The following is a 13,961-nucleotide window of genomic DNA, read 5'->3' as shown; positions in this document are numbered from 1 at the left end:
CATGTGCTTCCTTCCCTTCACACGAAACCCAACAACGTATACAGTATCTATGTCTCTCTTGTCCCTCTCTCTCCCCCTGTTGCTCTTCTTTTCTGTCGCCAGGACAATTTGTTGCGCAGCTACAAATACTCCCCCCTGACCTTCCTGCCTCTGACGCTGTTTGAGCAGTTCCAGCGAGTGGCCAATCTCTACTTCCTCCTCATGATGGTGATGCAGGTCAGAAGAAGGCTCTGCCGTTCTCTCTTACTCTGTCTTATCACGCTCTGACTCGAGAAAATCAGAATTGGTTTTGATTTCTTTTACAGGCTCACGGGTAGTCTTTACTGTATCATGTTTACAATATCCAAAGAGGTGTAACTGTCTGGATTTTGGGAACATTTAAAAAAAAAATTTGTAATGTGCTGACAGTCTGAAGTCATGGGAATGATGCTGATATGTTCCTTATCGTGTGATCTACTTATCCAGTTTCTTCTAGATTAAACGTACCTGACAGATTAGTGTGTTGTGATTGGTGACATGTAGTCTGTTAAGACACAGCTATAAATCATCTTTAATGAGTCCAAGTTGCCTAATCAGGGACACCTTTTACATAACATTTTATAAAAAGATATGAGCTGAATGAACAAGTGATATGTACTATAAGTATTTTTCCCTCCTTCACTTCATTCAGGAATGTCTAAAAAGGGTATACTGGCCACACTGCTGTCTTTAAGACCGCACTTCGATGATCCAGAATGCTGCTGCCAGGGTTGTAATAGGGACCAAAAAAGCTGAGCACATAACTAATAAGTTAATAAGTTCTCAGATCACTACTTTGGCTACTAGTTTCTCACAGTTTAAACTTCAAAATGCTATTGCTGGTCCACCACAGACCTCACAGGTCGCCTGGTTCAGAATTACTGGGTGTTCCCAGTGTCAAAACTAATCACGGTAAAGCTGCCTTTACCCTCTATGCTGCTCAAATTTGGAACTTGGCCAAAAGAGCTAAGATGATGCTGACTACTTTCATATCGAAGCTAAAGACCGACATGTTTACATTGATTTTAAGTACTTTTCTTTTATAGAGGTGAGGACTCCCATGCATTATTCCGTAATGCATGGATGTTGTAATCTTGCTGACAAACCAATCAACAAACAGACACGGGTGAAAACATAATGTCCTTGGCGGAGGTGAAAATAATTAAAATGGCCTTGCCTACAGTCATTTAACCTCAACATCATGAATTTATCTTCCACTTACAACCTTCCTCGGGAGCTTTTTACTATTATGACTTGTTGAAGCACTTTGTGTATGCATGTATATGCTTTAAATAGCATGTGTGACATTTTCCTGTGTATCCATGCTTGCATGTGGTTTTCAGTGTGTCCCTGCCATCTCATCCATACCCTGGTACATCACCATCATCCCACTGTTCACCGTCCTGTCAGTGCGAGGGCTAAAAGACCTTGCCAACGACATGGTGAGACCACCAGTCACTCCGTAGACCTCCCCCCCTTCCTCCGGATATACTTCCGCTCACACACAAATGCATGAGCTTCATCACAAATATACGACCCGTCTCACACATGCATTTATGCACCCGACACTTAAGCATGTACACGCTCTTTTCTCTCCTTCATTGTCCTCATTGACTCCTTGTCCTCTCCTCACTGACAAAACCAGTCAACCCAGTAGCATTAATTTTCTCTCCCATCATTAAAGCTTTTTCCTTTTAAATGCAAGCGTGATGTTTTGCATGGAGAACTCTCTGGTTAAGTGCATCACTGAGTTACGGTCGTTAACAGCTCTGGGTGAAACGCTTGCTTGACCCCTCTATATTGACTAATCATTTAGTGGAGGGTGTAAATCTCCCAGCTGGTGTCACTGTCGAGCCCCGTAATGGCGTTTATCCTTTCTCCTTTCTCCTGTTCAACCTTTCACGGCCACCCGCACTCCCTCTCACATGCTCCCCGTCCATCACTCTTACTCTCCATCCTTGTCACGCTTCTCAAATCTATCTCTTTCCCCTCCCTCATTCTCTTTTTCGGCCTCTCTCTCTCCATCTCTGGTCCAGGCACGGAGACGCAGTGACGCTCAGATTAACTCCCGACCCTGTGACGTGCTCACATCCCAGAGGTGAGGACAAAGAGAGTGGGTTATTCTCTCAGGACTCAGCTCCAGTTCCAGTTTGAAACAGCCCTCTAATGAAGCTCCAATGAAGTGTGAATGAGTGAATCCCTTGATGGTCCCTTTTGTGCATTAGTGCAGGGCGAAAACACAGAGCATTTTCCACACGTGTCATAGGACAAGAAGTATGACCAAGCTCATCTTCTCTCATCTTCAGAGATACCTTGGGTTCAGTCTGTTTCTGAGACTGTTATCCCCTGCGGGCTAACTTATCATTCCAGTTTCATTATCAGTTGTACAGTATCCTCCAGAGAGGAGGTCACTATCTCAAAAATGCAATGAAGAATAATGAAAAGTGCATATCATTAACGTTTAAGACCCACCCAGAAATGTTTTGCTATACTGTAGACTACTCGTATTGTCACATGAAGATTCATTTGAAAGTTTACTTAGTGATAAAAAAGTAAGTATTTCAAAGTGCATTTTTTAGAGTGTGTCATGTCAGCATCTGGCAGTGGACCATCACTTTAAGAGTGAGCATGGTAAAATGTGTATTCTACTAAAGGAGAGGTTTGATGTTCTCTCTAATTAAGTGGACAAAGTATGAAAAGTATGACAAAATAATTTACCTGCATATCGGTTATCGGCAAAAATATTAAGCATCCCTACTTCACAGCATCTGAGAACAGTGATTACTTAAATATAGTTGTTGTGCAGTGATGGTTTGTGTATTAAAAGACAAACATATGAGGTGTTCCAGTCCTATATTTTCAATCTGATGGTATATTTTACTTACATTTGGATAACTGATCTGCTTCTTCAATATGAAGTCTAGTAAAACATTAGTCAAGTCATTGTGTTTGTATACATTGTAGCACTGCATATTTAGGAGATTTGTGACCACCAAATCATGTGAAATTTCAGCATATGAAAGCTGTGGATTATTTCTGTCCATGTGATCACTCTCAGTCTGTTCTGCCTCAGTTTCAGTGCCGCTCAGTGGAAGGATCTGTTTGTGGGAGATGTACTGCGAATCCACAAAGACCAAGTCATCCCTGTGAGATTTTAAATTTACACAAATACTGAAATAAACAGCAATATAGATTTTCTAAAGACGTGTCTGATTAATCATGTCCTGCATGTAGAATAACATTGCATTAATTTTTGTTGACCTTTTCTATAGATAAGTACTTTCATAAAGTGAAACATTTCCGCATAGCAGCACACAGCAGCAGCTTGAGATATTTGAATAAATGCTCCAAAGCTCTATTTGTATTTCAGGGGAACTTTCCACTGAGACGTCTCTCTTTTATTTTTCTATTTTCTGTCTCTTTCTTCTCAGGCTGACCTTCTCCTCCTGTGCAGTTCAGAGCCTTACAGTCTGTGTTATGTCGAGACAGCAGATATCGATGGGTAAGAAAAACAGTCAGTCTCATTCTGTGGATAACTCGTATACATGTTTGTTTTGTATTTACTTGATGATTATACTAGTCATGGTAGTTGTAGTGGGGCATCATTTAAGCATTATATTAAAATAAGTATAGTGTAAGATATATAATATTAAAAACAACTGCAGGAATTGGAAGCTAAGAAGAAGTTTTAGGATGTGAATTTAAATGTAAAATTGATTTGAGGCCCAAGTTTTGCACGTTGTTCTGTAGCCTTGATGGCAAAAAATGTGGTCAACTTTAAAGGTCTTAAAACATTTATACAATCTACAACAGCCAGAGGGTCCCGTCCTGCACATCTGAGGTTTAGTAGTGGCTCATCAAAGGGTAGAAGGTGTACTGAACCATTGGGTTTGGACGTTATATTGCTGGGATCAGGGGAAGAACGGTATCAGTTTGTTTAATGTGGTTTTGTCGTTTTGTTACCAGATAAAACAAATTATAGGGCTAACAGCACCTTGTGGTTCATTACAGAGTGAGGACCTTTTAATGAAGTTATTTTAGAGGCAAAAGGCTCAAATGTATTTCTCCAGACTGCTAAAAATATGGAAATCCCACTCTGATTCTGAACCAAAGAAATTAATATTGCATAACCAGCTGCACACTGCCTTGACTTCTAATTATGTCTGATGAATGGATCAACAGTTTTAATGTTGATTTAATGTGTAAGTGTGTTCTCGTCTTTGCACAGAGAGACTAACCTCAAGTACCGGCAGGCGCTCAGTGCTACTCACAACGAGCTGACCTCTCACCCCTCAGAGGAAGCGCTTGCTGCCTTTGATGGTGAATAAATGTTTTTGAAATGCAAATTCAGACATGCTCATTTTTATTTAAAAGTGGAGTAAACTTTCAACAGAACTGAATGCTTGTCCAACATATGAGCAAATGTAACCTTACATTTTGCAGGTGTGGTGCTCTGTGAGGAGCCCAACAAACGCCTGTACACCTTCAGAGGCCAGCTGCACTGGAGAGGAGAGTGTCTCCTGCTGGACAACCAGCACATCCTCCTGAGGGGAACAGTCCTACGCAACACACAGTTTGCCTACGGCTTGGCCATATACGCTGGTACATGTAGAAGAATTTATTCAGTTTAGACAAGGGGATATCAACATTGATTTCTGTGGATGGCTATGCCTGGGAGATGTTAGCGAGGGCTAGGACGATACAGGGTTTTTTTTTAAAATGGATGCTTGCCGAAGTCAAACTAGTCTGTTGAGTCTATAAATGACACTGAGGCAACAGGATGAAGATAATCCCTCATATATGGCTCAATGTCCCAAAAGGTGGACGATAACAGAGGCTTCGACTGATGATTATTGTGTAATTTGCCCACTATTTTCTCGATAAGGGCTGCACGATACAGTTGAAAAACCATATTAGGATTCTTTTAATAAATATCACAGCTGCAATATGATTCACAATTAGTGGGAATGATCATTTTTTTAATCCCAATTTTCATTTTCACTGAAAAAACTATCAAAAGCATTATCATGATGTGACATTTGTTGGGGTCTGCACCAAACAAACATGTTTTCGTACATCTGGAGAACAAACTTTGTAGGCCGATTTGGATATTTCACTTAGTCATAATGCAGTTTTGTTTATATTTTGATTATTTGTGCAATTGAAAATTGAAATTTTCCAGATCCCAAAGTGATGTCTTCAAACAGTTCAAAACCCCAAAAAACTCTTAATTTACTGTCATAAATGGAATTTTTCTCAATTTTGGAAGCTGAAACCAGCGAATGTTTGACATTTTGACTTGAAAAATGACTGAAACAAATAATCAATTATCAAAAAGTTGACAATATTTTTCTTCCTATCAACTTCTCGATTGGTTGACTCAATTTTGCATGTCTATATAAAACTATTGCAAAAATGTTTTGTCTACCTATCCTTATTTAACCTTCGACTGTGGCCGCCACATGTTTCAATGACAAATTTTATCATGTGGAATACATTATACTGCTAATTATGGACAGTACTTAACTCTTGCAGCTGTGTCTTAAATGTGGGTCTGTTAACGTCTGGCAGATTACAGGCTCCTCCTGTCTTCTAAGTGATCATTGATCGGATATTACTGGACCAGGCAGAGGTGTCATGGATCTCGCTGCTATGACCCTTTCAGTTCTGGTAAAGCAGATCAATAGATCAAATTCTTCCAGAGAGGGGTTTTATACCGTTCATCAGAGACTGTCTATTGGAGTGACCCCCAGTTCAGCCTGATTATAACTCCAACCCTCCTGACACACACTTGACATGGTCCACTGTGAATTATCAAGGTTGACATATTGTTGTTGTAGTCGGACTTAGTTGGAATCAGTTTCTGTCCTTGAACACGCTCTCAGTTTTTTTTTCATGTTTTCTTACACATGCAGCTTAACGTCCTTCAGCAGTCTGTGTAAGAATAAGAAAACATCACTGGAAAACATAATGTGATACTTTATTGATCCCTGCAAGGGAAATTCTCTCTTCCCACTGACCTCTTGACAGCGAGGTCAGACACCCCCGGAACTGGTAGGGATTCAGCATCTTGCTCAAGGGCACATCAGCAGATACTCACTGACACGAGGGCTTGAACTTTCGCCCTCTGGCTGCAGAATGGACTCCCAACTTCGCTCGGCCAGGCCGCCGCAGCTACAGCGTTTAATAGTTGTCTGTTCTGCACCAGGCACGGACACTAAGATCCTGAGGAACTGCGGGAAGCTAAGAGTGAAGACGACTCGGACAGAAAAAGTTTTCAACAAAGTGGTGATGGGGGTGAGTGGGTGAAGGGCAGGGGGATGACAAGCGTGACGCATCCTGTGGAGTTATTATAAACTGTGTGTGTGTGTGTGTGTGTGTGTGTGTGTGTGTGTGTGTGTGTGTGTGTGTGTGTTCTGGATCTGTAGATCATCCTGTCCGTGCTGCTGACAGCTCTGCTCCTCGCCATTGGCAGCGGCGTGTTTTCCAGTTGGGTCATGAGCAACACAGGGGTTCTGACTCCTCTGGTGGTTGATGGCAACCCCAGCTACACAGGGTTCCTCATCTTCTGGAGCTACATCATCCTGCTGAGCCCGGCCATGCCCATAGCTCTCTACATCACGTCAGTTCAATCAACAACACTGCACTTATCTGAACAAAAGCCAGAAGGTGGGAATACACCTGTGTTTTTGCGCATGCTGTCATACTGTGTGTGTGTGTGCATCCACAGGTTCGAGCTGATCCACACGGTCCACAGCAAGTTTATTGGCTGGGATCTGGAGATGTATTGGCAGCAGGCAGACAAACCAGCCCAGGCCAGGAATACTTCACTGAGCGAGGAGCTCGGCCAAGTGGGATACCTGCTGAGTGACAAAACTGGGACACTAACCCAGAACCGTCTGCTCTTCAGACAATGCTGCATAGCTGGAGAGATCTATGGTAAACCATCTATAATCTAATCTAATCTAATCTAATCTAGTGAAGTAATCTTCAATATCAAAAAATTACATTTCTCTGGGGTATTTTAATTTGTCATTTTTAGAAGAAAGCAATCCAATGCCAGCATTTCTAGTTATCAAAAAACAAAGTATCTTACCTCAGTTTGCACTGGTAGCTGGAAATTAACATTCCAACCACTCAAAGACTTTTTAACAACCTCAGCCTCTGCCAAGGCCAACAAATAAAATCAAAATTACCTCAGCATTCGCTTTCAGCAGTATGGATGATTATTGAGACCTGGCATAATAAAACAGTTGCACTTTTTGATCAGAAATCAAGAGGGAATTGATGAATTAACTGACTGATAAGTAGAATCTAGGGCATTGTTATCAATAAAATCTTATCAATTCCTGTCCCTTTCCAACAGGATGTACATAAAATTATGAATGCAACATGCTCTCAAGATGCATCTTTACAGGACTTTTAGCAGCTTTAACTGTCCCCTATGTCGGCATGTCAGTAGGTGAACTGTACTGTAACAGGCCATTATTAATCAGATGACCTGACACAATTCAGTAGAAAGAAGTATTTATAAATATAAACAAAATATATAAGATTGCAACATAGAAAAGTAGTGATGGCACTTTGTCAATTATCATATCTGTGTTTATTCAAGAGTGCTCGTTTGGCTCTCGGTCTGTATCCAAGAATGCGTGAAGTTCCGAGACTGTATCGTGTTGAGTCAACGCAGTAATTTGATTTATGTAACAGGGTTTGATAATTACCAGAGAGCAAAGTTTCCCCGCTGGATTAAAGTGGAACAAAGATCCCTCTGGGGAGGCAACCTCACATAAACGCTGGATGAGGCAACAGGAGACACTTAACATGCTCATATCTAACAGCCACCAGTCCATCTAATAAATATTTAACACAGCTCTGCCCAGTGAAGACAAACTGTAACTGAAACCTTGTCTGAATCACAGCAACCATATGTTGTACGTCTGAGCCACTTCCTGGTTTAGCCAACATGTATTCTTTCTTTCTGCATTTCTGCATTTCTTTCTTTCCTTCTGCATGTCTTTCACTGGCACATATTTCTTCTCTATTTCACATACTTTTAAAAGTCACTAAATATAGTCATTTCCCTACTTTCACAGGGGATGCATCTGTCAGGGCAGAGGACGTAAAGGTACCATATCACTACTCTCAAATCGGCATCTTTGAACTGTATTTCCTTCTGTCTTCACCTCCTCCCTGTATATTTCCAACCTAATTCAAAGCTATTCTCTAATCTCCCTTCAGGGTGCATCTTTTCTTGTCCATGTGCCTGATTTAATGTCCTAATTTCTGCTGCCATCAGCATTCGACTCTATTAGCCATAGTTGCGACACAGTATAATTTCACGGCACAGTAACATTTGGTGTACCACCTTTTTCCCTCTGCGTCTGCAGCCCATGGACTTAAGCTGGAATCCTTTCTCGCGCGGCGGACTGTTCATGTCGGCTCCCCGCCTGATGGAGAAGCTCAGAGGACAGATGTGTCCGCTCAGCAGACAGTTCCTCTCAGCACTGTCTTTGTGTCACACTGTCATGGCAGAGTGGAAGGAAGGTTGTGTCTTTGTGTTGTGTTTGTGGTATTCAGATCAAAGTAGTTAAATTCTTATCATCCATCTGATAAAACTGTTAGTCCTCAGGTTATACTTCAGAGAACCCTGGTTTGTTTTTGATGAAATCTCACTATGTGGTTCATGTTTCCACTGTGTTTTTTGTTTGATCGATTGGCTGCAATTAAAGGTTATATAACCTGTATTTTTTCATTTCATACACTTTTTTGTCTAATGTTGCCAAAACTTGAAAGGATAATACATTTTTATTAGTTGTTTTCCATCCCCGAAATCACTGGTCTGAATCTGATATCACAATATATAAAGTGACTGAATGACATAATGAACCGCTCCCAGAGGACGACATGTTTACCTCCACTTCGCATGTTGACCGCATTCCTCCAGAGGCTCCAGTTTACCAGGCTGCGTCCCCAGATGAGGAAGCCCTTGTTGGTGCAGCCAGGGAGCTGGGCTGGGTTTTTCTTTCCAGGACGAGAGATTTTGTCGTTGTCTCTGAGTTGGGTGTCACCCGCCAATATCAGCTGCTGGCCCTGTTGGACTTCACCAGCCAGAGACGACGCATGTCTGTCCTGGGTGAGACTAGCCCTCTGAATACACACCGACAACATGATTTCGATCTTACCATCTCTTGCAGTCTTTTGCACTCACCTCCCTTTTCTGCACTTATGTTAAGTTCTCTCATGTCAACTTCTTTTCCAGATAAACTTGTTTTGTTTTTTCTTTCAGTGCGGGAGCCAGAGGGTGGGTTAAAGCTGTACTGTAAAGGGGCCGACATAGTAATCCTGGAGAGGCTGCAGAAGGACTGTCCATATCAGGAAAGGACTGAAAAAGCCTTGGAGGTGAACTGAAGTTTCTGCTGAACAATTAATGTCTGCTGTTATTGAGTCTACTTTTTATATGAAACTCTGTTAGTTAGTTTCTATCTCTTAATGAAGAAGTTTATATTCACACTTGTGTGAATGTGTAACTTTAGTCTTGGTGATTTTTAGGGATGCAGCGACATATCGGACGATTATTGGTATCAGCTGCCTTGTTGACTACTATCGGCCTGTCAGCAAATAAGATGACATTCACTAATTGCAGCAGCCGATGTTTATCTCTTGTGTCACATAAATGTCTCGCGAGCACTTTTAATGAGCTTCTGGCGCACGACATCCCCACCATCAGTTTGTAAGGCTAATATAAAACATTTTTTTATTATTAATGACATCACCATTGCTACGATCACCTCTGTATATCTTCCATTTTTATAATCAATTTTCTCATCAATAGAGTTTTCAAGAAAGGATCAGACCCACCGATCTCCTGCTGAGATAGTTGAGGCATGCCATGAGGGTTTAAATCGTGTTTTCTTTGTCAGTTCTTCACTTCCGCCTGAACAATCACTCAGTAAATAATGTGCAGCCTATCAAATAATGTGTGAACTTCTCTTCCGTCAGTTGTTTGCCCAGGCCTGTCTGAGGACTCTGTGTGTTGCGGTTCGATCGGTTCCTGAGGCATCATGGGAGCAGTGGAGTAAAACTCTGGCCCAGTCTGCTGCCATGGCGACCTGTGACCAAGAAGCAGTGCTGGAAAAGCTATATGATCAGATGGAAAGAGAGCTGCAGGTGGGCTCCTCCTCAATGTAATTTTTACATGTGTATTGTAGGTGTATTGTATCTTTTTAAAATGTTATGATTGATAAATGACACAAAATGACCAACACAGATAATGAAGCCTGTGCTTAATGATTTCTGCCCTTGAAATACTTTTTTTTTTAATGTTATAACGTTGAACGTCACTCATATCATCTCTTTGTCTCTTTGTTACAGTCATGCTACTATCTTATTAATCCAGTATTTCATAAAGAAATGCTTAAAACAAAGGTTAACTTTCATGTTTTGTAGCTCCTGGGAGTGACAGCGATAGAGGACCGGCTTCAGGAGGGCGTTCCTGAGACTATTGCTCTCCTTCAACAGGCTGGGATTAAAGTATGGGTACTGACTGGGGACAAAAAAGGTATTGTTACATGCTGTAGCAGGAGGTGGGAATGGCACCATTTTGACAGTGAACAAAGTCTCACTGTGGTCTCTGTCTTTCCCTCCTCTCTTTCCTGCTCCTTTGCTCTTCCTCCTTGTAGAGACTGCAGTGAATATTGGATACTCTTGCAAACTACTGGATCCTGATACCAGATTACTGGAATGGCAGGAGCTGAGGTTAGCAATGATAAAAATACTCAAAGACACACACGCACACACTCATGTCATCTCATTGATCTTTGTGTGTTTGCTCCTACAGACAGATACTCCAATCCCCAGACCCGGGGGTCAGTTTCTCCAAGGCCAGACAGACGGACCTGTGGGTTGTAGACAAGGAGAGGGCTGGAGCAAAGACTGCTGTGGTCCTCACTGGACCTGAGCTGGTAAACACCAGATATACAGGAAATAGTTTACTCATGTAGTTTTTTAATGGGTCGAATATCTGCTGTCATACAGTTTGCACATGACTCAGTATCATTATGATACTTTCTTTCTTTCACTATGCTGCTTTTGTCTGCCACCGGTCACGAAATCTCACCGGAAGGCTGACTGGCGCTATTTCTGTCTGCTTTAACATTTCCATTATAGACTAAATGACTGAATAAACTCATAATCATTTTGTCCTGTTTTTATGGTAACCACTAATGTGAGGAAAACAAAAAGTGACCCAGATGTCTTTGTGACAGCAGCACCAAAAATAATAGCGCTTGGAAATGCAGATGCACATTTATACATCTAATGGATGAGGGGCCACATTAGCATTCATTTGGAGTCGTGTTTGTGCCTACAGATAATTGTAGTCTAATATTCACATAGTAGTTCTGTTTTTGGTCTCCACCAACTCCTGAGAGAAAATGTCAGGCTTTTTAGCTGCTGAATACTCTCTTTGTGTTCATCACCAAGTCGTGAGCTGTTGTTGCAGCTGAGCAAATAGTGTCTGGTGTGTTTATAGTGCTTGAAGAGCTGCTGCATCTGAAAACACTGCTGATGAGAGCAGTGAGACTGAAGCAAACAACAGATTAATGAGTTAAAACACTCGATCTGAAGGAAACTGCAGAGTCAGGTGACGAATGTCTGTGTATTTGTAACTCCAAAGATACTTAAGAGATACTGGCAGAACTCAAATGCCTTAAAAGAAGATCTGTCAAATTACAAAGCTGTAAACAGAGAAACTAAACATGGAAAGCAAAGGCAAAGTTCCATTGAAGGGGCATTTTATTTAAATATAACCTAAACTGAGCTGTTTGATGGTGTCGTTCTCCAGGCAGAGTTCGACCAGAGACCAGAATGGGGGGCCACGTTCATGAGACTGGCAGAACAGTGTCAGTCGGTGCTATGCTGTCGTGTAACACCTGGACAGAAGGCTGACATCGTCACACTGGTCAGAAAACACACCAGCTCAGTCACCTTGTCCATCGGGGACGGTGCCAATGATGTTAACATGATCAAGAGTGAGTCAGGTTAAATGTAAAGACGTGTTTATGGATCTAAATTCTAGAGAAAACCTACTAATCAATGTACCCTGCTTTCTGTCCTCATGTTTTCACATTTCCTTCTAATTTTTTCGATCTATGTCTTTTCTTTCCCCGACACCAGCGGCTCATGTTGGTGTGGGGATAGCGGGAGTCGAGGGAGGTCAGGCAGTGCAGAACGCAGACTTTGCATTGTCCCAGTTCAGATTCCTGCAGAGGCTGCTGCTGGTCCACGGCCGCTGGTCCTACAGGCGCATTTCCCTCTTCTTGCGCTACTTCTTGTTCAAGACCTGCGGCTTTGCTCTCGTGCACATATGGTTTGGTTTCTTCAATGGCTTCAGTGCTCAGGTTAGATGTACATGGGTGAAATTTAATGAAATAAAGTCTTCATGAACTGATGTTTATCAGGGAGAAAACATTTATTCCACCATCTGTATCTGTACATTTATTCCACCATCTGTATCTGTCTTGCAGTCTCTGTATGAGACGTGGTTTATCGCTCTCTACACGGTCTTCTACACAGCGACCCCAATTATGCTTGTGGCCTTCTTTGAACAGGTAAGACAGTTTTAGAGACAATGTTTCTATGAACTCAATAGTCATATTTATATATTTGATCATCAGCACTCAGATATATTGGGTCATTATTCATCCTCCTCTGTGTGTTGTAGGACGTGAGTGCAGAAAGCAGCCTGAAGTGGCCGGAGCTGTACAAGTGTGGACAGAGACAGGAGCTCTCCAGTCCTCTCATGCTGGCCTTGTCACTCCTGCATGCCGTCTACACATCGCTCGTCCTCTTCTTCATCCCGTTTGGAGTGTATTACAACACAGCCTTCGACTACCAGACCATGGCAGTCACTGTCGCCATGGCGGCCACGTTCACTGCAACCATCGAGGTCAGAATCACACCTCATAGATACAAGTGAAGTACAGAAACTTTAAGAGATAAAAGAAAATAAATAGAAACGATTATTTACTCATTCCATCTCTGTCCAAAAAGTAAACCTCCCATTGCAGTAATATGTAATGCTAACTAATCTAGCTGCTCTCTAAAATCTTCATGGTTTAGCTTCTGAAATAACTACTAACTCTTGTGATTCTTTCTGTTTGTCTCTCAGGTTGTGCTGGTGACCAAATACTGGACCAAGTTCAATATAGCAGCCGTGTGTGTCTCTTTCGTGATTTTCTTCATATGTACCAGGATCACCCACAGCCCCCGCCTGTTTCAGAGATCGCCCAGTGACTATCTCTTTATCGGTACGCTTCTGCTCATCTCATTGTCACTTGAGTGATGTTGCTCCTGGCTGTGGCTATTTCAACATCTATTACGGCAGGAGCTGCTGGAATTGATTCACATGGAGACAAATAATATCAACACTGTGGACAAAAACATATAACCAAACACGCAAGACGAAATGTCAATTTTAATGGCTATTTCATGTTTTTTTTCTCTTTTTTCTGTTGATCTGATGATGTGTCATAGCTCCTGTAAAACAGGTTTGACCGCTCTGTGTTTGTTTGTTTTTCATTAGGTGCATCTGATAAGGCCTTCATCAATCCAGTTGTGTGGCTCACAGCTCTGCTCACTTCCTGGACGGCTATTTTGCCCTCCCTGACCGCCTACGCTCTCAATGTTATTCTCACCGTCCGTGACAAACACAAGGTGAGACATCTGCACGACAAACACAAAGAGGTAAATGGGAAAGTAAGAAAGAGAGGTGGAGTAACAATTTACAAAGGGAAGAGTGCAAAACTAAAACTGAAAATATAAACATTTTGCATTCATCCGGATGTTAGTTACAAATATTGAGAGAAAAAAAAGCACACAACAAGTCAGCTCTTGTACATCAATCTCAGCCTTTTTTCAACAATTCAAGACTTTTTACGGTT

General features: G+C 41.8%; 1 protein-coding gene across 9 annotated transcripts in view; it reads left to right on the top strand.

Annotated features, from left to right (window-relative positions):
- atp8b3 (ATPase phospholipid transporting 8B3) overlaps positions 1 to 13,961 on the top strand; it is a 41,528-nt gene that overhangs the window by 25,676 nt on the left and 1,891 nt on the right. For all 9 annotated transcript variants that reach the window (XM_084356159.1, XM_084356163.1, XM_084356160.1 and 6 more), the window contains 24 exons: positions 103 to 216; positions 1,362 to 1,460; positions 2,055 to 2,116; positions 3,092 to 3,164; positions 3,450 to 3,520; positions 4,247 to 4,338; positions 4,462 to 4,620; positions 6,227 to 6,315; positions 6,447 to 6,640; positions 6,749 to 6,957; positions 8,115 to 8,146; positions 8,409 to 8,565; positions 8,966 to 9,154; positions 9,308 to 9,420; positions 10,021 to 10,188; positions 10,468 to 10,579; positions 10,701 to 10,776; positions 10,859 to 10,982; positions 11,864 to 12,050; positions 12,196 to 12,419; positions 12,546 to 12,629; positions 12,743 to 12,967; positions 13,190 to 13,328; positions 13,604 to 13,734. In XM_084356159.1, coding sequence (XP_084212285.1) covers positions 103 to 216; positions 1,362 to 1,460; positions 2,055 to 2,116; positions 3,092 to 3,164; positions 3,450 to 3,520; positions 4,247 to 4,338; positions 4,462 to 4,620; positions 6,227 to 6,315; positions 6,447 to 6,640; positions 6,749 to 6,957; positions 8,115 to 8,146; positions 8,409 to 8,565; positions 8,966 to 9,154; positions 9,308 to 9,420; positions 10,021 to 10,188; positions 10,468 to 10,579; positions 10,701 to 10,776; positions 10,859 to 10,982; positions 11,864 to 12,050; positions 12,196 to 12,419; positions 12,546 to 12,629; positions 12,743 to 12,967; positions 13,190 to 13,328; positions 13,604 to 13,734 — 3,123 coding nt within the window. The remainder of the gene's footprint in view (positions 1 to 102; positions 217 to 1,361; positions 1,461 to 2,054; positions 2,117 to 3,091; positions 3,165 to 3,449; positions 3,521 to 4,246; positions 4,339 to 4,461; positions 4,621 to 6,226; positions 6,316 to 6,446; positions 6,641 to 6,748; positions 6,958 to 8,114; positions 8,147 to 8,408; positions 8,566 to 8,965; positions 9,155 to 9,307; positions 9,421 to 10,020; positions 10,189 to 10,467; positions 10,580 to 10,700; positions 10,777 to 10,858; positions 10,983 to 11,863; positions 12,051 to 12,195; positions 12,420 to 12,545; positions 12,630 to 12,742; positions 12,968 to 13,189; positions 13,329 to 13,603; positions 13,735 to 13,961) is intronic.

This window comes from Pagrus pagrus (genome assembly GCF_965226575.1).
Source record: "Pagrus pagrus genome assembly, chromosome: 6".
Taxonomy (NCBI): domain Eukaryota; kingdom Metazoa; phylum Chordata; class Actinopteri; order Spariformes; family Sparidae; genus Pagrus; species Pagrus pagrus.
The sequence above is the reverse complement of the archived record's forward strand: the minus strand, read 5'-3'. Positions and strand labels throughout refer to the sequence as shown.